Genomic DNA, 22,211 nt, shown 5'->3' with positions numbered 1-22,211 from the left:
ATTGTACACAAGTCTGACTGCTACTAAGGGTTGTTCTTATAAATAATGTACTATACGTTGTGCATCGATTGAAAATCCTCTTTCTAGAATTTTCATGAGAAAAATCAAGACCATTTTAATGTCTTTAATTACTGCACTTCGAAGTATTAAAATTATTTAGCCGAAAGCATACAAACGCTGACCAGTTCTAGAATACTGATTCATTATTGTTTTATGATTTGGATTTGAACTGCCTCACAACTTTATCTGCTCTATTACCATCTCACCAAGTACTTTCAGCTAGTTCAATCAAGAGAGACTTCATGCGATTCACTCCAACATTAAATACTGCAGAAACATTAAAGATTCAAACACGAAAGAGTTCTAGTCAATTTGTACTTTAGAGGTGACTACTCCAAAAGTTTAAGAACAAATTTCTGTGGACACTTTCTGCGATTTCGGCAAAAACCAGAATGTTCGAAAATTGGTTGGCATCTCTTACAGGTAGTATGTATAGCAAAAACCAATATAAATGTTTCACACAGGGAGATGATTTTCTCATTTTCCACACCAATTTGTCCACATGAACTCGAAGAACTAAAAGCTTCTGGTTTTACAAGCTTTTACATCACATTTTATCACATCCGATAAAGTATTCTGCGAAATGGACTGAAAGGAGCGTCAGTCTAAAATTCAGTAAAGAAAAGTTTTTTTCTGAAGCAAGTGTAAGTTTCGGAATAAGCATTTTATCTTCTAACATACCTGACAGCTCGAAGAGCTGGGAGCTATCTTATCTTTTCTAACATCTTGAATACACTTGGGTGTCCCATAAATTTCCTGCCACACATTATGTGGAAAATGAAAACGCAAAAGAATGGTGCAGAAGTGATTTTACTCTGTAAAGTACAAACTATTTCTGTCAAATTGCGAATGCTCTGTGTAAACCACTTGTTAAGAGTTCGAGTCGAAAAACACTTGCACCCCACATCGCACATCATCATCATTGTCGAATGTTTTACCACGAACTTAGTATCCCATTACACGGAACAAGTGGTAATCTGGTGCTACGTCAGGACTGAATGTCATCAACACAGGTATTCTGCCATTATTGGCAGGTCACTTGTTGCAACTGAGAAGCTTCCATGCTCCACGGTCCTCCGCTAACCTTTTCGTCTTTACGTACGATTTTTCTGTTTTGATATAATCCATTAATTGTAGTCTACTTCGCCCCCTCCCTCTTTCCTGCGACCATACCCTCTAAAACGCCCCTTATGATACCATTCCTTCTTATCCAGTGTCCCAACCAGTTTCTCCTTCCTCTTTTTAATAATGTCTAACATTGTCCTTTTCTCCCCTGCCATTTCTAACACCATCTCAGTCATTTTCCGCACGTGATAACAGTGTAATACCTTGCAAGTTATGAAATTTTTCTTGGATGACACGAGATCTATAGCGGGGTGCATTGTACTGCTGCAGTAACAATGTTCGTGGTAGATTTAGTTTGGCATTCTTGTGATACAGCTTCACACTGTCGTTCCAGTTGCTTATAGTACATCTCAGCGTTCATAGCACGACCATGAGGAACAAGTTTCCAGTGCACAGGACCTTCAAAAGTCCACTATACACTAAGCATGACTGTTCAAGTAGCCCCCGTTTCACCACGACTGCTGCGTGCCGGCCTGGGTCTAACCACTGATTACTGGTGTTTGAAGTATGATAGTAAACCTATTTCTCGTCTGACGTCCAGTGGCGGATCTAGCCCGGGGCCGGAGGGGCCTATAGCCCCCCCCCAGTTTTTAGAGTGATAAATATAATTTAAGCTATTTCTTGTATATTTTTGTAAGTTTATAGTAGGTTTATACTATACCTATCATAGTCTGGGTTCTTGCTCCCCCTTCCCAGTTTTTGCCTTCTAGATCCGCCACTGCTGACGTCATGACTTGTTTAATGAAACACTGATTCACGGGATTTTTCAACGGTGCTTAGCACCTTCCACCCTTCATCGTGCCTGTACGAAAGTGAGATCACTGGGGGACAATTCAATACCGTCTGTATACCTTGTCAACGGTTGACTAATGTAATTTGTACGTTTGATTTTGAGGCACCCACCTAGGCAGCCATCCACAGCTTGGCGTACAGCCTCCATCGTGTTGAAGGTTCATCTTCTTGGACACTTTTTTTTTTTTTTTGTAAATCATAATTATTTTATTTGATTTTTTTTTTTTTGACCCACAAATTTCTGTGTCGTAACTCACTGCCAAGTTCCCCTTTCAACGCAAAGATGTTTCGGCTGCTTCACGGGAACTCATATAACAGGAGCTCACGAATAAACAATCTCTGCTGCTCCGTATCAGAAAAGTACCTGCCACGAGACTGAAAATGGCCATTAATGGATATACACCAGGGGAAGGATTCCTCTGTACATTGGCGTATTGATATCTATGTTCCTGTTAACCATTAATGTTTCCAGAGATGCCTACAGTTCATGTTTCAATATGGCGGGAAACTTATAAGACATTCTAGTACAGTAGAAGATGGAGATAAATGCCAATGGCTCGCTAAGCAATACTAGTATTTTCAAGCCAACATAGAACAAAATTTCACTGGATAATTTTCTGAGCCCCTGAAGGTGTACTCGGCAGTGCGCGCTGGAACACCTTTACTTAAGTTATGCAAAGCTCTTAGAAATCCAACGATTCTCCAATTCGTTGCCTCAACTGCAGCCTTAAATGCTCCATGCAAAGTACATAACCCGCAGTTTCCTATATCAAGTATTGCAAGATCATTTGACGTCATCTTAATACTTGACCTGAAAGTATGCAGACACGTAAAGTTTACATTGGGACGATATCTACTGAAATTTAAATTATCATTTTTAAAGTTACACGGTGAAACCATCTCTTTTAAAGTGATTAAAAGACCAGATGATGTGGAATTCCCTAAAACTACCGTTGTCAAATAACACATGCACACTTGCACTTTCACGGTACTCCAGGATCACATATTTGTGTCTTCTACAACTGAACCAGTTCACTTCTAAAGTATGGCAATACTTTAATAAAATGAAATCTTTAAGTTTTACGTCCCACGGTTATGCTGGTTAGGCTAAATACTTTAATAACTCCATACACGAAAGTGCATGTTAGTTTGTCACATTGAAGCTGCATTTTCCTGGCAATCTCACTGCCTAGGAACATAAATTTGAATACTTTGACATCTTTAGCAGCTGTGAGCATTGATATATATCATTACACTTTGATTACGCCATAGTAATTCTGCCTTGTAATGCTATCTTTTACTAAGAATCCCTGTAAACAACTTTGCTTCGCCTCCCCAAATTCGTACTCTTACATCGTAGAATTCACAATAGGAACGGCCGGAACATAGAAATCCTTACGTTCTGTACAGATGAGGTACAAATAGGGTAACACCCCAAATCAGAAGGTACTGGTTTCTTTTCTTGATTCACAAAGGCACTAATGGTTCCTGTAGGGTTGGCGTAAAAAGTCAAGTTGTTGGTGCCAGGTGTAGAGTTGGTAAACAAGACACAGTTTTAACGACACTTAGTTCTAACTATTTAATAGAAACATTTGAAGGTTTGTTATTGGTAACTAGTTAGTGTATGTGTGTGGTACAGAGAGATGTCGATTCCGAGTTGATGATTGTGGAATTATGAAAAATGAAATGAAATCTTTGAGTTTTACGTCCGACGGTTATACCGGTTAGGCTAAAGGAGACGGTGATTATCAGAAATGAATGAAATGAAGAGTGGGAGGAAACGGGAGAACCCCGAGAAAACCCATGCACACGGTGTTTGTCCACCACAAAGTTCACTTGGCGGGAGCAGGGTTTGAACCCGGAACCCATGCACCAGAGGTGAACGCTCTACCACTGAGCCACCGCGGCCCTGTGGAATTACGAGTTGTGTCATCTATATAACTGATTTGAGGAAGTGAATCGAGTTATGTAGAAGTACTATACGTTAGTAGGAAACGGAAGAACCCCGAGAAAACCCACGCCCACAGTGTTTGTCCACCACAAAAAATCACTTGGCGGGGGCTGGGATCGAACCCGGGATCCCAAGCACCGGAGGTGAATGCTCTATCACTGAGCCACTGCGGCCCCAATTGATCAGGAAACCACACACCAGAGGTGAACCACTAAGCCACCGCGGCCCCAATATAGATAGATAGATAGATAGATAGATAGAAAGATAGATATAGATATAACAACCAGGAAGGATTTAACGTAGCCTTGGAACGCTTGGAAACTACATACTTGTTATCTGCATAGGAACACTGAATACAACGAACATTATAACACCTCTTCACTTCTAATCCTGCTTCTCCAACTTGAACAACCACGCTAAACCAGCAAAAACCTGTTACTATGCACCCTTCTCCCTCTTACGCTTCTCGATCGCCTTTCTATACAACAATATGCTATCGTAAATAAAAACTTGTTGACGACCACTATATAAAATATTTTTCTTTTGCCACTTGCTCCTTCGATCCACACCATCAAATCAACTTGGATTAGCTACTTCTTTTCCTTTGTGAGACACAGTCAGTTTTTGTGTTCAGTCTACACAATCAAGCATTGTAAAATTATAAGTTAACGAATACTATCGCGAAAGTAAACTAAATCCCCGTGCCAGAAAGCGAGAAAAGAACTTACTCCTGAGAAAAATAAAATCTTGTATCGAAACATCATTTACATGAGTGAAAGAAATTAATCATTGCAAATTCACAGGTTCGCAATTCCCGAAGGCATCTTACGGTTATTGACAGACGAAAGCTCGTTCCTTAACATTTATACTTCACATTAAATCGTTAGTTTAACGTCTCAGAAACGAGATAGTGACCGAGTTAAGGATGTAAGAAAGAAATGGGAATACGGTAGGAAAAGAGAGAACCTCAAGAGACCCCCCCCCCTCCCTACACTCGGATTATCTAGCACGAAACAAATATCGTGGACCCACGGTTTGAACGCAGAACTTCAGTATCAGAAGTGAAGCTCTACCGACTAACGCCAACGAATTTGTGTTTTAATATCAACATGTAAATATTTCAAGTCAGCATAGCTTTTGAAACATGCTCAATCTATTGGATCAGTTTCCTTCATTCATTATAACACGTGAAAATGAACTATCAGCAAGAAGGAACCTTTTTGCTTCCCTTGTTCAAAAATCCAAGGATTTTGGCGAAAAAAAAAAGAACAGAACAGAACAGCAAAATATGAACAGATAGAGATCTCGTAACTTTTTTCTCTTACAGTAAACGTATGAAGATGCGAACATTGAAACAGGTGAGTGGCTTTAGTGGACTGTAAAATGGGAGGAGACTGCACGTAGTCCATGAAAAAAATTAGGAAACGGAAGAAGCAAAGAAAACCGATGCACACGATTTTTGTCCACCAGGAAGTCCACCGGGAGCTGGGATCGAACCAGGGACCTCACGTATAAAAAGCAAAACACTAGCACCAAGTGACCGTGGTCCCCTTACGTACTCATGATGTGTTGAACTCTAATAAAATTTCCAGCACGCATTGGTGTACTTATTACCCATAAGATACTGAAAAAAGAAATACATAGCCTAATCAAAACGAAAGCGTCACTTCTCGAAAAATATTTTTAAAAATTAGCAATTCCCACCAAATAAAACAATAACACAGAATGAAGCACCGTAAGATGTTAGGCAGATGTCAGTATACTGTAGTTGATAAACTTATCCTAAAAGTCTGACCTTGATTCGGTAACACTATGAGAAGGGGAGTTCATTATACCCTTTTTCGTTGATACTATATAAAGAAATAAAATACAATTCCTTGTCTCTGTTGCTCTATGTAGACATTTATTTATAAAAGAGATTTTTTTTTATATCTTAACAAAAATATATTATTCATATTATTTACATTATGCTTAAACAGTACTTACAAACATTTCTTTACTTTTATACAAAATACTCGTTCAGTGGTTTGAGTATACCAAGAACACTATCAAATATGAAGAATGCAAACATCAAACCAAGCATCTGAATTAGCTGACACTTGTTTGCACGAGGAAAATTCATTCAATACACACACAAAATTATCTAATATAAATTCCATAGCTTATAATTACCTAATGTGACACAATGGAATCCAAGTTACATTGTGATTTACAATTAAGTTTACAAAGTTAAAATAAAGTTATTATGAACAGTATGCAAGTATGCTTTTGCTATCAAATGGAAAATTTTATTCCTACTTTTTCTGCAGGGAGTAATCACATTTGCTTAATTTCATTTACACAAATGTTGCTAGCTCCCATTCCTTATCATATAAGAAATGGTTTAACATTGAGTCTGGCAATACACAGTGCGGCAATCGGAAATCAAGACTTGATTTCTCACCATGTGGAGAAGTTGTGCAAGTGAGCTCTGGTGCAAACAAAAGAGGAATATTTTATGGAAATTGATACCAAATGCATTGATCTTGATTGGCAGTTACATGTATAGGCGTGGTGAGCGTAGACAGGTATTACTAAGCTGCATCATGAATTCAACACGGAACAAAGAGCGAATATCTAGCTTGGTGCGTGTCTGGACAAGACTGCTACAGAAACTTATCAAATGTTGTTACAAGTGTATGAGGTCATTTGTTTATCCCGTGAGCGTGTATCAGAATGGCACAGGTGTTTCAGAGGGGGATGGGATTCAATTGAAGACTACAAACATCCGGGTGAAGCAAGGAGTGTGAAAACACTGGAATTGGTGGAGAAAATGAGGACATTGATCACGAGAGATCGAAATACGACACTGCGAATCCTTGCTGAGAAGTTGTACGCGAATAAAAAAACTACGGAAAATAATAACTCACGATCTCAACAAGAGGAAGGTCTGTGTCCAATTTCTTAAAAACGGACACGGTTTATCACAGCAAGAACTGACTGCTACCGTCAATACGGACCCTAACTTCCTCTTGAATATCGTTACTGAGGATTAGACATAGGTTTTTCAATATGATCCGTCGACGAAACGTCAGAGTTAGTCTCCTAACTTTCCACAAGTCAAAAAAACTGCGCCAGTCAAAATAAAGAAAAATCAGGCTTTTTCTCATTGTTTTTTATGATAGTAAAGACATTATGCATACGAAATGTGTCTACAGGACAGATAGTTAATGTCTCATTTTACATTGAAGTACTGAAGCGGTTACTGCAACGTATCATATGTGTGTGGCGAGTATTGGAGTCATGTTCAGTGGTGTCTGCTCCATGACAATGCCTCGAGTCACAAGGCAATGACTGTTCAAGACTTTTTGTCTGAAAAAGGGATCTGTGTGGCCCCACCCTCTCTATTCACCAGATATGTCCCCTGCGATTGTTTTCTATTTCCTAAACTCAAGTCTGCACTCAAATGTTCGTACTTTGATGAGTAGAGACACGATTTTTTGGTGACACGAGAAATGTACCAGTTTTGTATGAAAATGTTACGTACCTAAAATACATATTTATTCACTATTTGTTAGCCCATATAACGCTCGCGAATAAACGCGAAATTCTGTCAAATTAGCGAAATTTGCAACAAGTCTCGATATTCCACGAAATTTACGCGGAAGTGACAATTTTTCGACGCTTTTGCAATTTATTTATTACCATTTTTCTTCCTTCTGCATACTTGACCGTGAGTAAACGTACTAGTTCGTCATTTGTTTATTACAATGAAATATGGGACTGTCGGAAGTCTGGCGCCAGCCCTCCCTCAGTTTGTCTGTTTTCTTAGCTGCAATGAGTGTGGTCCCTCATTTGCCTCGTGTACTTCTAAACGGCAAAGCAACCGGTACAATGCCGAAAATCACATGTTTCAAGAATTTAAGATCATGATAGAGTACAAGAATTTAAAGATCATGGTTACTACGTTTTTGATGCACGTCAAACAATAGTAATATTAGAGTAGCCTGGAAGCTATGCGATTCGTGTGTGAAGCACAATGAAAGCGAAAATCACAATAAGAAGTTGTTGTTGTTTTGTGTTACCAAAAAAAGAACAAATTAAACAGCAGAAAACATTGAAACAATGCTTACATGTTATTTGCGTAAGTAAACTGTGAACACTAAAGTAATTTTTTTCTACTAATGTTTTCTGTGAAATGATACTTTTGTTTAATGAGAATGTTTAGTGTTATTTTTTAAAAACTCAAATATTGTTTAATATAGTCTTGCATGAGCTCATGTCATGATGATTGATGAGTGGAAATTACGGTGAAATAATATGTAATTAATTGTAATTGCAAAGGAAAATAGTTTTCTTACATTTAATTTTTATTCATCGATTTTATCCCGCTTTACGCATATTTTACAGCGAAATTACGAATTCTTATTTACCACAAAATCGTCTCTCTATTGATGAGTAATGGCCATCAAGTGGGCTAGAAGGGTTTTCAACAGCATTCTACAAAAGGACTTCCAGTAATTTTTCTATTAACTGACAGCCAAGGCGCTACGATGTATGGATGCAGAAGGGTCGTATTTAGAATGATCCAAGATATATATATTAATTTCAGAGGCAATTAAACAAGAAACACCCACTTCTTCTGAGACATGACAGTTTCTTTATCGACGGATTTAATTATTGCAGAGGTCATACACACGTGAGCGAGTGCGTTAATCGAGCCTACTTTCTACAGAGCAAAGGACATAGTTGAAAATAGTGAGGGAAAGGGAGACGAGACCCACTGCTCTAGTAGAGAAATGAGTTCTTATGTGGCAGTATTGAACTATGATCACCGTACCTTGAGATTTCCATAAACAAGTTCCCGCCAGACAATTATTTATAAATGTAAACCATTAGGCTATTGCATGTTCTGAAGCCTTCTCTCTATACCATACAGCATGTACAATATATCATATTTTAAATTATCACATAATACTCCTATCATTCTCCAACAAACCTACTTTTCATCTTGAAATAACTTCTTATAGCCAACGGCTAACAGATTTCACGTTTACACAATTATTCATTTAATTATTTTAACTTTTAAGTTGTGTCGTCATTTCATTCATTTCACTCACTTTTGCTTCTGTGGACTTCTTAAAAATAACTAACTTGAAGCCCCTTGAACTTCTCTTTCTCTTCTACATATTCATTTTTATTTTTCTGCATGAAGGTACGCACAAATGCTTGTTCCTAGTCTTGATTTGTAGAACCACTGTAAAATATAATAGTACGCACGCACATTACGAAGTCTTGGAACATGTAGTTCTATGTTGCTTTCTATTAGGTTTGTTAGATACGAACACGAATTTAAATACTATAAGGCATTTTACGACCACAAGCGAGCAATTGTACTTACTGCAGAACATTAAAAATAACACGTAGAGGAGAGAGAGATACGAGATTTGACTTCAAGAATTTTGTTCCTCCGAAGAACCGCACAGAACCTAAAGTAAGAGTAATAAAGGAAGGTAATAAGCACGCAACTTAGAAGTTAAAAAAAAATACTAAAAAAAAAAAAAAAAATTAAAAAATAAAAATAAAACTGTGCCACTCACGTTATTAATGAGTTAATTATTTAGGAACAAACAGGGCAACTTATTGACATTAAGATATAAATGCATATTTACTGATGTAAGGTTATGTATGTTACAATTAAAAAAAGTGAAAACTCCTTGACTGAAACCGAAATAGGCAACAAGCAGAGCTTTTGAGCCGCTTGAACCACTTACAATTTTAGGCAAGGTGGTAGATACTGCAAAAATATTAATGTTCCGCAGATGTCTTTATAAGAAATATTAAGTGTGTGTTCGTAGAACGGACATAAATATGGCTTTCCATTTCCTCTCTCAACTCTCCTTGAATCATATATACGTCTTTTCCTTCCAATTGTTCCTAATAAAACAATCTCTTTAAATTGTACATTTGACCTACAAGTTCCTCACAAATCACATGTGACTTAAAATTATCAAAATAAATAAAAATACACAATTAAGTATTTTCAATTTCATAATATTTTATATGTAATTCATAGCTACTTGTATATATATATATATATATATATAAATCACGACATATATTCCTCACATGATCATAGGTTTAAAATGACCTTGGTGTTATTTCCATGCATATCGCTAATTTAAGATGATTTCAAACTTATACAACATTTGAACATGAAGTTATATGTAGTTTCTTGAAAAGCAACACGAATCAACGCGTTGTATTTTCTAACAAATATGGAACTGAGAATGTATAATACTAACAACGATAATATAAATAAATTATAGATTAAGAGCAATGCTTGTAACTGTGATATTACCAATTACTGTAGTTCATAAAGATCAAAGTAATGACTGATGCATGTCGATTTAAGCTTTCCATGGGAAAAATAAATAAATGAACTAATCTCAAACACAGTTAAGATTTCTTTCTTTCTTGAACATGCTTTTAGGCTTATTTTACGCTCCCTTTTCCTTCTCGATTTGGAGTCCATAACGATACTTTTCAGTTGTAAAAGACTGTCCCTACAATTAACTACATCTATTTCACCGAAACTTTACCAACGTCCAACATCAAATTATGAGCGTTAACGACTTTACCACTTTTACCTCTATTTCAGTCAGGGTGAAAATGGCTCACGCTGTTTCTTTCAATTCTTTATAGATACGTACAAAACACGGCCAAGTTTCGATTTTGCATTTATTTAATATTATTATTTTATCTTATAGCCAGAATTAGCGTGCTTTTTCACCTCAGAAAAGAGATGTTCAAATTTGGAAGCCCAACTCTCGGACTGGAACTCACGAATTGAGTGGAAGCCTTGTAAGTTGATTGCGAACCTGTGTCCTAACCGACCCAAGCCTCACAAAAAACTGAATCTGAGCCCCCACGAATCCCAATTCCAAAATGGATATCTCTACTTGAGAATAACGTTAAGTAACTCTAATTTCAAATAGTGCCCTAATTCCCGATACTCGCATGCTTTTCCTCCCTCAGATTCCCACATTGCCCAGTGGGTTACAAAACAAATCCCTTCATGGAAGATGCTAAGAGAATAATAGTTTTCACGGCATTAGGAGTCGATTGTATGCACAATAAAGAAGTACATTTATATTTACGATGTGGCATCTCTTTTAGTTTTATTCGGGTGTTACTCTCCTCTATTTCATCCTTAATAGTAACACAAATCGAAGTAAAGTAACCAACGTTACCTAACAGACACGAGCTATTTTTGTCCCACTGTAAGCCTCCACGAGTACTGTACACCAAGATTAAATAGATAAATTACTATCTTTACATTTTCCAAATTTCTTTTATATTCCTGATTTAAAAAAAAAAAAAAAAAAAAAAAAAAAAAAAAAAAAAAAATTGCTGCTGTTGCTCTATATTGATAACAAGGAATGCAATGGACAAATTGACCAAATTTTGATCAATATATTTTACCAACGCCTATATATCATTTTCAGATTCCTTGCAGAACCTATAAACAACCAATAAGAAAGTTGATACAAATGAGGCATGATTACTTAAAGTACAATAAGTAAAGTTATCATTACGAAACTTACTTGCTTAAACCATTAAACTCTGCCTATGATATGATACACCTGTCCCCTCGAGACGCACCAGTTAGCTTCGAGACATTACCCGGCTTCAATTTCCGGTACGGATGTCTCTCTCGGATAACTATCAGCGTGGTTCAGATCCTACAAGCAGTATATTTTCTCGTCATATATAACTTATATGCTGGAGAATTAACAGCACAATTCTTTAATCAGTAGCATAGAAACTTTGCCACTGGACACAGCACACATCGAAAATTAAACCAGGAACCATTAAAGAACATCTTGTGCGACAGTGATGAGATTAAAAATAATGATCATTGCTCCAAATGAATCATACCTATTACAAAATATGAAATTTACTTGCATTGGTACCACAGATTTTCTACACTTACTGAAACACGAACTTTAAGTACAGTAATTGCATTCTTTACAATTGGTTAAATGAATCTCATTTCACATTTACATTACGTCTCTACAAGAAAATCACTATAAATGTAGAGTTTCTTACAATGAACGTGTCAAGTTTACATTAGCATTACGAGTTGGCATCCTTACGCAAGCATTAACTTCGAAATCTTCTTTTACGCAAATACACACCGTCGCTAACGGGCTTGTTCATACGATAACTTTAGAGTTTCCTAACTTCGCTCTACCCTTAAATGGAATAGATTGCTTCTAAAGCACAGATTCATCATTTTCTGCAACAGAACAATATTGACTGGTGATGTTAATGTAAACTCAATTTCGAAGGTTAATGTTTCTGTGAAGGGGGCAGAAACCTAATATTAACAGAAATTAGTGAAATTGTACTGTTCGATTGAACCCCCCCCCCCCTCATATAAACATTGGCCATTTCGAATGAACATATCCTATATACCTTCAGGAGCAGTATTTCATAATAGACTGCATTCCTTCGCTTAGGTTTACTTCAAGGATACACAAAACAATTTAAAATTTGTACTTTCTTGGAATACATATGTTTCCCTGCTTACGCTTGTTACGTTAGGCTTAAAATAAACCTACATAATTCACCAGTATGATTTTACTTTACACAATTCGTTTTTTACAGTGACTATTCTTGGTACGGTAGATAATTTATATTAGAAGATGGAATTGAATGTTCACTAGTGTAACGTAGTGTTTAGCTGATCTGTAACATAAAAACATCATTAAATGAGTTCCTAATTAGCCGAACCATTGAACGAATTGCCTAACATACAATATTGTCAAATTATAGGCCTAAGTATCTTGTGAAATACGAAATTAGTTACAGATAAAATATCCATTCAAAATATTCATTAAGAAACATTAAGTTTGCACACATCCTCATACTCCACTTTTTCTACTATTCTTCCTTTTAGTGGGCCCGAACTTATTTCTATAGTAACACTGAACTGACCCTCATTAATACCTTTGAGAACACCAACACTGCCTCTATATGCACCATTTACTACCTTCACTAGTTTTCCTATTGATGGTATCACTGTCTCTAAATGTGCTTGGTCCAGCTTTAATTTATGACCGGTATCGAACATCGTAACCAAAGCAACATATCTGTCAATCAGTTCGGTAACTACACCCTTTTTCTTGTAATATTTGTCACCCAAACTTTTCGTTATTACTTTTACAATGATATTTTCTGTAAGCCAATAGTCCTTTCTATTAATTTTCTCTTTCTTGGTTTCTTCTTCCTCCATTATTTGGTCCAATGCTGAAACTTTTCTTTTCTCTCCCTTGCTTTCCTTCAATTTCTTTCTCCCCTTTTCATCATCAGGTACATCCTTTTTCCACGGAACTTTCAATAAGGCTGGTCTTTCTTCAGACTTTGATTTCTGAGTTACATTCAACTGTACCGTTATTTTCTCATCTTCATTCTCCCGCTTTAGCTCAGTATAAACACTTGTACTTTCTGGTTTCCCTGACTCCTTACCTCGTTCAATCTGCTTTTCAATAAATTCCATCATTCGTTCTTGATCATCCTTGTCCATTTTCTCCTTCTTCGCCATGGCTTCTTGCAGAGCAATAGTTTCTGGATCTCTATCAATGTACTGGATATACCAACCTTTTTCTGTTTCGTCCACAACACACCTACCCTCACGACCCAGCCATTTAACAAAGTCAGTAAGTGTTTCCCATTGTGTTGCATTCATGTGAAGATGATGACGATCTGAAATATATTCTTGATAAACACGATTAGCATGTACTCGCTTAGTACCAAAGCGACGTTTCAACAATTCCAAATATCCATCTTGGAACTCCTTCGAGAACTCATCAATATATTTATCTGCATTGTCAGCGAACAATAAGAGTTGTCGCTGATGAGACTCAGACATCATATGACACTTAAAACCATTTTCATCACGACACTGTTTTTGGCACATCTGACAATACCATCTGAGTTTTTGCAAGCCCTTTGCTTTGATTTTGTTCGCAATATACTTCGGCGTTCCAACTTCGTGCTTCCCCATTGTATAAAGATAGAAACAAAATCACCAGTCAATATATGTAAATAGCGTTGTCAAATCATAAACAATTCTTAACAACTTGGCACTGGAATAAAAACTCCCAGCTGTTGACAAAAGTATATAACCTAAGATTAATAACAATCTACAATATTTTTCCAAACTTTCAATCACTCACCAAATGACTACAGATGACAGCACTGACCAACTTCCTATTTCCTTCTTCTTCTTCTTCTTCTTGTCATCGTTACAACAGTGGTAGTAAATCATCTAGGATAAATATTTGATTCAAAAACACTGGCCGATCGATTGGGTTACATACTACCAATATCTTTATTAGGCTCTTAAGCTGATAATAACTAGGAATCGGCCGCCTTATGCAGAGTCATTTAGACATGATTAGCATCATTCTAAAGGTTTGACTACTGCAGGAAACAGATGTTAGTCAATCTCTTTAGTATGGCATTAATCACACTTCAGAACGACTCTGAATAAGAACACGGATTTTTAGATTCTACAAAAGTGTTTTAGCTGCCTAAAATAGGTGCCAAAAATACTAAATTAGGCCTTAAAAATGAAAAAAATAGGTTCTTATAAAAAAGATACTAATTTTCTTAATGGAATGATGCATTACGATCTGAACACAAACTTTAAGATACAGAAATGCACGCACACAGGTCATGTTATCTTACATTTTAACCTGCTTAATATTGAAATATTGCTGAAATTAAGAATTTTTAATAAAACTATATGTTTGTAGATAAATCTTCAGTACAAAACAAAACACCTTCATATTTCGGCACCACATAAGCAGTAATTGGCCAACAGTAAATAACAAGCACTTTTTTTCAGGTTTTCTATGGTGAAACGGTGGCGTTTGTTGGTGAGGATGGGCTTGCACGCAGAGAATGAACGTTCCACATCAACTGACGTGATGAGGGCAAACTTCAACCTGAGTACGTGGTCGATTGGTATTTCGCATTTGTATTCATTTTGTTCCCAGAGCTGTAACTAGAGATTTCGGCGCCCGGAGCGAAGTAGAATTCGGAGTCCCCTAAACTCACCACACCAAGCTTTTCCTGCTTTTTATTTTATTTTATTTCTATTTTTTTTTATTTTTTGCATATAAGAGAAGCAGCTTTTGTTGTTATGCTATGTTTATTATTATTATTATTATTATTATTATTATTATTATTATTATTATTATTATTATTATTATTATTATTATTATTATTATTATTATTATTATTATTATTATTAATCTGTTTGGACAAACCATTGCAACAGCCAAAAGCAATCATTATATATTCTGTTACAATAAGAGCTGTTTTCAAGAGGCGTATTTTGGACCTTTTGTAAAACTTGACAAAACTACCTTTGGTTGGCACACAGATCCACTTGGAGATCAGTTATGGAAATTTACAGTACAACTATTTGTGACATTTCATACTATCGATAAGAAATGAAATTTCAATACATTAGAAATCATGTACTTTTAAAATGGTTGGCAGCATTAATTTCCAGTAATAATTGTAAACTTTTGTAAATTTATTCTGTATTTGACCACACAAATAGCATTTTAATTTCGATTCTTTTAATATTAGCAATTAAATGGGTTGAATTTGTTAATGATAGACTTTCTTTTATCACTTTTAAGGATCGGTGGTGTGATATTATTGTTTTAAATGTACATGCCCCAACAGAAGATACGGATGAAGATATAAAAGACACTTGTTTAGAAGAAGTATCACGGATCTTCGACGAAGTCCCGCGTTACTACGTGAAAATAATACAAGAGGATTTCAATGGAAGGTAGGGCGACAGGATATTTTCAAACCGGTTATAGGGAAAGCAGGTCTGCATAAGGAAAGTAATGACAACGGCGTTAATTTCATGAACTTGGAATATCCAAAAACCATACCGTGAAGAGTGCAAAATTCCCATATCGCGACGTTTATAAATGCACATGAGAAATGGACCTCCCAGATGGAAGAACAAACAATCAAATTGATCACGTTTTATTAGATAGAAGAAAGTCGAGCATAATTGCTGTTCAGAGGCCCCGACTGACACTGATCAATATTTGGTAGCAGCAATACCGTAACATGAGAGAGAGAGATTATCGTTGAATAAAGAGAATATTTAGCATCTGAAAACGAAAAGGTTTAGTTTAAAGAAATTAGACGAGAACCAGGTGAGAGGGAAATACCAGACTGAAGTGTAATAGATTCTCGTTTTTAGGTTTTGAGAGCACTATTGTTGAGAATACTTGGGTTCATATTAGGGATAGTGTTAAAATTGGGACACGTGGAAATACGTAGGAACAAATCATGGTTATACTAAGAATGCACCAAACTAACAGAGAAGGAAAAATAGGCGAAATTGCGTGGGCTATAAAATCCGAACGATATAACTACACTAAATTTCGTTGACATTAGACGTGAAACTTCCCAAATGTTTAAAAGAGAGAAACGAGATTTTTTGAAAGCTTAAATTAATGAACTTGAAGATAATAATAATAATAATAATAATAATAATAATAATAATAATAATAATAATAATAATAATAATAATAATAATAATAATAATAATAATCGAGACATGTTCAAAATTTAAGAAAGGGTATCAACCACGCGCTTATATATTAAAGAGAGACGACGGAACAATTCTTACTGATACAGATAGCATCTAGAATAAATGGAAAGATTTCTTTGACGATTTGCTGAACACGCAGCCCAAAACTAATGTTCGTGAGGAAAGTGAAATGCACAGCAGAACCATAAATTTCAGAGCCTAGCCGACAGAAGTAGAAATTGTTATTTTAAAAAATTAAAGAAATACAAATATCCGGGTGTAGACGAAATTCCGGCTGAGAATGTAGAATTTGGAACAAGATACACAAACTTTTTCTCTTTATTTGAAACAAAGAGGAATTACCACAAGAGTGCAAAGAATGAATCATTGTTCCAATTCACAAGATGGGCGACAAAGTGGATTGTAATAATTAGTCCTATAAAATCCTCTCAAACATTTTATTAGCGAGATTGTTCCAATACCCTGATAAAATTATTGGAGATTATCAGTGTGGATTTAAACGAAATGAATCAACTATGGACCAGATATTGACCATTTGACAAATACAAGAAAAGAAATGGGAATACAATACGCCGGTACATCATTTATTTATTGATTTTAGAAGCGCTTACTATTCTATTAGGAGATAAATATTGTGCAACATTCTTGCAGAATTTGGAATACCAACAAAGCTAGTTAAATTAATTAAGATGTGTTGAAACGAATCCCAAATTAAAGTCCGAGTAAGAAAATTCTTGTCCAAGGGCTTCCTCGACGAGAATGGCCTGAAACAAGGAGATGCGTTGTCGACATTATGATTCCACTTTATTCTGGAGTACGCTATAAGGAAAATCAAAGATACAACTAGGGCCTGGAGTTGAATCGTATTCCCCAGGTTATGGCGTATGCTGATGATGTAAATCTGATAGGAGAACAATAGAAAGAAATGCAGAGACATTATTAAATGCTTACAGGTTTAAAAGTAAAAGCTGAAAAAACTAAATACCTAGAAGTTCACTGGGATCATAATACTGCAGATTATGGATGCGTAAAAGTATCAAATAATATTTTCGATAAAGTGGATACTTTCAAGTATCTAGGATCAATATTAACATATCTAGGATCTAGGATTTAGTATCCAGGATCAATATCCACGAAGAAATTAAATGTCGACTGAAAGCAGGGAATTTGTGTTATTATTATTGACTTTTTTTTTTTTTTTTTTTTTTTTTTTTTTTTTGTCGTCGCGAATTCTGTTGAGGAATTTGAAGCTCAAAATACATAGAACGGTAATCATGCCTGTTGTTCTGTATTATTGCGAAACATAGTCGCTTACTTGAAGGAAAGAACGCAAACTGAAAGTATTTGAGAATAAAATTCTGAGACGAATATTCAGACCCAAGAGGAACAGCAACTGGGAATGGCGGGAACTTCATAATTTACATCCTTTACCAAACGTTGTTAAAGTAATCTTATCTAGGAGGCTCAGGTGGGCAGATCATGTAGAGAGAATGAAAGAAAGTACGAGCGCTTCCAAAGTTTTGACTGGAAATCCAATTGAAAAACGTCCATTAGGAAGACCTAGACGCAGATGGAAGGACAATATTAAGATGAATCTCGTAGAGATAGGAATACAAAGCAGAAACTAAATTCAGTTGGGTAAGGGCAGAAGTCACTGGAGAGGTTCAAACTGGAAGCATTTCATATGTCAATGGAGTAAAAAAAATCGCTAGTAGTGATTAGTCTTTGGAAAAGACGAAATTCGTTGGGTTAAGTTATGACCCTTTTAGCCCCTACTCTACGATTTCGAATATGTTATTATTTCCTTTGTTTATCTTCCTCTTTAATATTCCCGCGCAAACAGCAGCTTGTATGTGTCTCTTCACTCCTCTCATTTTCATGCCTTCCCTTACCATCGTGATTAATCCGATTGGGTAGAAAAACGTGATTAATTAAGCAAACTCATCACCACCACAACGCTGAACACGTATTTCAGACTGACTGTTTCCGATTTTCGAAACGCTCCTGCGTACACTATAAGTCATAATTCGACTCCTTGTATCACATCGTCATTAACAAATCGTATATAATAACTTTCTTTAAGTAATAAGTAAAAATTTGTTGTAATTCTTATTGAAAATTTCGAGTTGCAAGCGAAGTGAGCAAGAAAAATTTTAACAAATGTATTTCTTTGCAAACCAACAACTATATTAATTTAATAGGGCGTGAATTCTTTTACGGGGCGCCGCGTCGTTTACTCTTTTCCGACACATTTTCTTCCTTTTTGCTCGTTCGACCGCCCCTTGTCACCCTTCTCTTAGCTACGGCTCTGTTTGTTCCCCAGCCAAAATATCTGCTGCTACAAACAAACTCTTGAATTTCAAGTTCTTTCCCAATAGACTTTCAAGTTTTACCTTCACTTTTTCTCTAACTTCACCGGGCACTTCCATGATTTTTGCTTCACTTCCTGAATAAGCTCAATATTCTTAGAAAGTGGTATTCCCGAGCCCTCTAATTCTGCAATAACCCGAACAGGAAATGTGTAGTGCGGTATCGGATGTATGCCAAATCAGTAGGGATAGAAGAGTCATTCATTTGACCTGCTCTAAAACTATTTACCCATGTTTGCAACCTTGCCTGCTGTGGTAACGCAACATGTGGGAATAGAGCAGTTTTCTCGTGTTTAACCTTTCGGAAATTTTCACATGTTCACAGGCCCGTATTTATATATTGTGCGCACCTGTGCTCTATATAATTTCCCGCTCCCTGCACAAAATTTGCCGCCTCTCCCGCCGAAAACGACCAATATTAGATTTGAATTCATAGTTTTTGTGGTCGCTGACAAGCAATGTACAGAACAAGGCACGATCATATCCGACTCAAACTTCGCCCAGAGAACACATAATAGAAAAGAAGAAAAAATGCCAAATTGGAGCTGCCCCCATCCAGAAACACCGGAGATATGCTCCGCAACATAACGCACCACGCGACAATATGATATAAGGTAAACATTGCAAGATACCAGTTTATGTTGGAAACGGAAAGGATGGGCAGCACCAGGATATCAAGATCTTTGATATGCTATAACGCTGACTTGGCGGCCATCTTGAAAGCCACCATCTTGGATATAGCGTAAGGTATTGAAATGAGAAGCGGGGTGTATGATATATCAATGTAAGGTAAAATGCAAAAGGAAAACCAATGATGTAACCGCGAAAAACATATGTGTAATGGTATGGACGGGACGAAGTGTAGAAGACTCAGGCAAAACAAACGCGCATTCGAAGGGCAGAATAATAGGGCAAGACCCCACGATAAATGGTACGCGACAAGTAACTGCAACAGTGTCTGTGCATGGAAGTGCATCCGCCTTGACAGATTATGCCTCTCGAGGATATTGGTGCCTTTCTCTGATATTGTGACTGTTTCGGACCGTCGTGAAACAGTGTAGCAAACCGTGCAAAGGAAAAGATACATTCGTAAAGAAATGTAAGCTAGAACAGGGCTGGCCTTTCCCATCCGTACGCACTTTGTTTCAGATAGTGTTGTTTAAACAAACGTGGGCCGAAATGTCTCTTGTTCACACGAAACAACAAGAAAATTGAACAAGAAACGTACAAAACGGTGTCCAGGAGTGGGCTTCAATCCCAATAGGTCGCGCTTTTGATCACCAATCCAAGATGATATGTTCTACACTCCGGAGTGAGGTGCCAAATTGCTGTTCCATAAGAGGTAGTCCTTTGTAGATTATGTAGTCTCCAAACGAGTGATCGTATCGTGGGTTGCAATTGTGGTTTTCACTGTTCCAAACGGAATCACAATATCCTCGGAAGGCATAATCTGTCAAGGCGGATGCACTTCCATGCACAGACACTGTTGCAGTTACTTGCCGCGTACCATTTATCGTGGGGTCTTGCCCTATTATTCTGCCCTTCGAATACACGTTTGTTTTGCCCGAGTCTTCTACACTTCGTCCCGTCCATACCATCATACATATGTTTTTCGCGGTTACATCATTGGTTTTCCTTTTGCATTTTACCTTACATTGATATATCATACATCCCGCTTCTCATTTCAATACCTTACGCTATATCCAAGATGGCGGCTTTCAAGATAGCCGCCAAGTCAGTGTTATAGAATATCAAATATCTTGATATCCTGGTGCTGCTCATCCTTTCCGTTTCCGACATAAACGGATATCTTGCGACGTTTACCTTATATCATATTGTCGCGTGGTGCGTTATGTTGCGTGTGGATATCTCCGGTGTTTCTGGATGGGGGGCAGCTCTAATTTGGCATTTTTCTTCTTTTCTATTATATGTTATCTGGGCGAAGTTTGAGTCGGATCTGATCGTACCTTGTTCTGTACGTTGCTTGTGAGATGAATAGTGACAGTTTTAATCCAATTCAATTTCAAGGTCATACTTCACTCCCCACGGAGGGGGCGAGATTTTAAAAGTAATCGAAAACGACAGATATTAGTATTGAATTCATAGTTTTCGAAGTCGCTGAGTTTAACAGTATCAGTTTTCATGATGTTCAGGTTCATCATCATACCTTCGGGTAGGGATGGGAGAGGATGACTTTTTAAAAATAATCAGATAAGCTAGCTAATTAGTAACTACTATAATTAGAGCGAATTAAACACATTAACATATTTTCTCGCGTTTGCACGGGACTGTGTGGTTTGTTAGTTTTAAATATTACTTTATTGCGAATCTTTAAAAAATCCAAAATTTTGCGCCCACTAAATTCTGCCGCCCTGTGCTCGAGCACAGAATAGCACTTGACCTGCATGTTTAGTTTGAGCAAAATAGACAAAAATAGGATCTAAGGTTGTTAGGCATTTTTAGGCAAAATAAAACTTGATTCTAGTGCTTTAATTTGTCATAAAACCCTCACATATGACTTTATTTTTAATACTGAGCCAAGGAAAAAATAGGTTTTTACCTAAAAATCCGATCTCTAATTATAACGTATCATCTGGGGTGGATATGCAGAAGGGCAACCCTTTGCACGTACACAAGGTGGCAATATTTTTAACCAGTGTGCGAATTAGATACTCTATATTGGGAGGGCGGGGATAAAATTAGGCCAACAGGACACAAAGTCTGAAGGTGCAAATTTCAAAATGACACAATAATGCCTTACCCCATATACGTATATATACTTATGCACGTATATATTGTCTGACATACACACACCCCACCAAACCTTTCTGAACGTGTTTCAATGTTGTACTCACTCTTGTCCCCGTAGCTCTCTAAGATTTATTTAGATGTTAATTCGGCCCGAGCGATAGTCATGATCACAAGCATTTGTTAATTTTTCCACTCATATTGAAATCTTCCACTTTGCGTTATTACATACAGGTTGAAACAAAATACTTCAGTCTTATGAAAACCACTAAAATTATCAGTTAAACCTGACATACTTTTTAAAAAAAGAAAAAAAGAAAATTTAGATATTAGCCTATCAAACAAGAAATGGATTGTTGCTAGTTCCGATTTCTGACATCAAGATCAAATCGAAGGCCAAATATTTAAAATCTTTCAATTCAAATTTTAAGCTTGTGCTTCTACTCCCCGCTAAAAGCTGCATTCTTCACGACTTTTTTTCTACAAATATCGATTCCGTGATGGGGCTCAGGAAGTCAACACTTAC

The 22,211-nt window shown here is 36.7% G+C and overlaps 1 protein-coding gene across 3 annotated transcripts in view; it reads right to left on the bottom strand.

Annotated features, from left to right (window-relative positions):
* The window catches only part of kin17 (kin17 DNA and RNA binding protein), a 48,769-nt gene extending 34,491 nt beyond the window's left edge, over positions 1 to 14,278 (bottom strand). The window contains exons 1-2 of one of the 3 annotated variants that reach the window (XM_081758839.1): positions 14,152 to 14,278; positions 11,515 to 11,652 (exon numbers count right to left, since the gene is read on the bottom strand). Coding sequence is in view for 1 of the 3 variants with exons in the window: in XM_081758838.1 (XP_081614964.1) it covers positions 12,810 to 13,979 (1,170 nt within the window). In the remaining 2 variants the exon portion in view is untranslated. The other 2 variants (XM_081758838.1, XM_081758840.1) reach the window with 2 other exon arrangements.
* Between the last annotated feature and the right edge of the window lie 7,933 nt (positions 14,279 to 22,211).

This window comes from Thermobia domestica, chromosome 5 (assembly GCF_964235325.1).
Source record: "Thermobia domestica chromosome 5, izTheDome1.hap1.1, whole genome shotgun sequence".
In the NCBI taxonomy this organism is placed as follows: Eukaryota; Metazoa; Arthropoda; class Insecta; order Zygentoma; family Lepismatidae; genus Thermobia; species Thermobia domestica.
The sequence above is the reverse complement of the archived record's forward strand: the minus strand, read 5'-3'. Positions and strand labels throughout refer to the sequence as shown.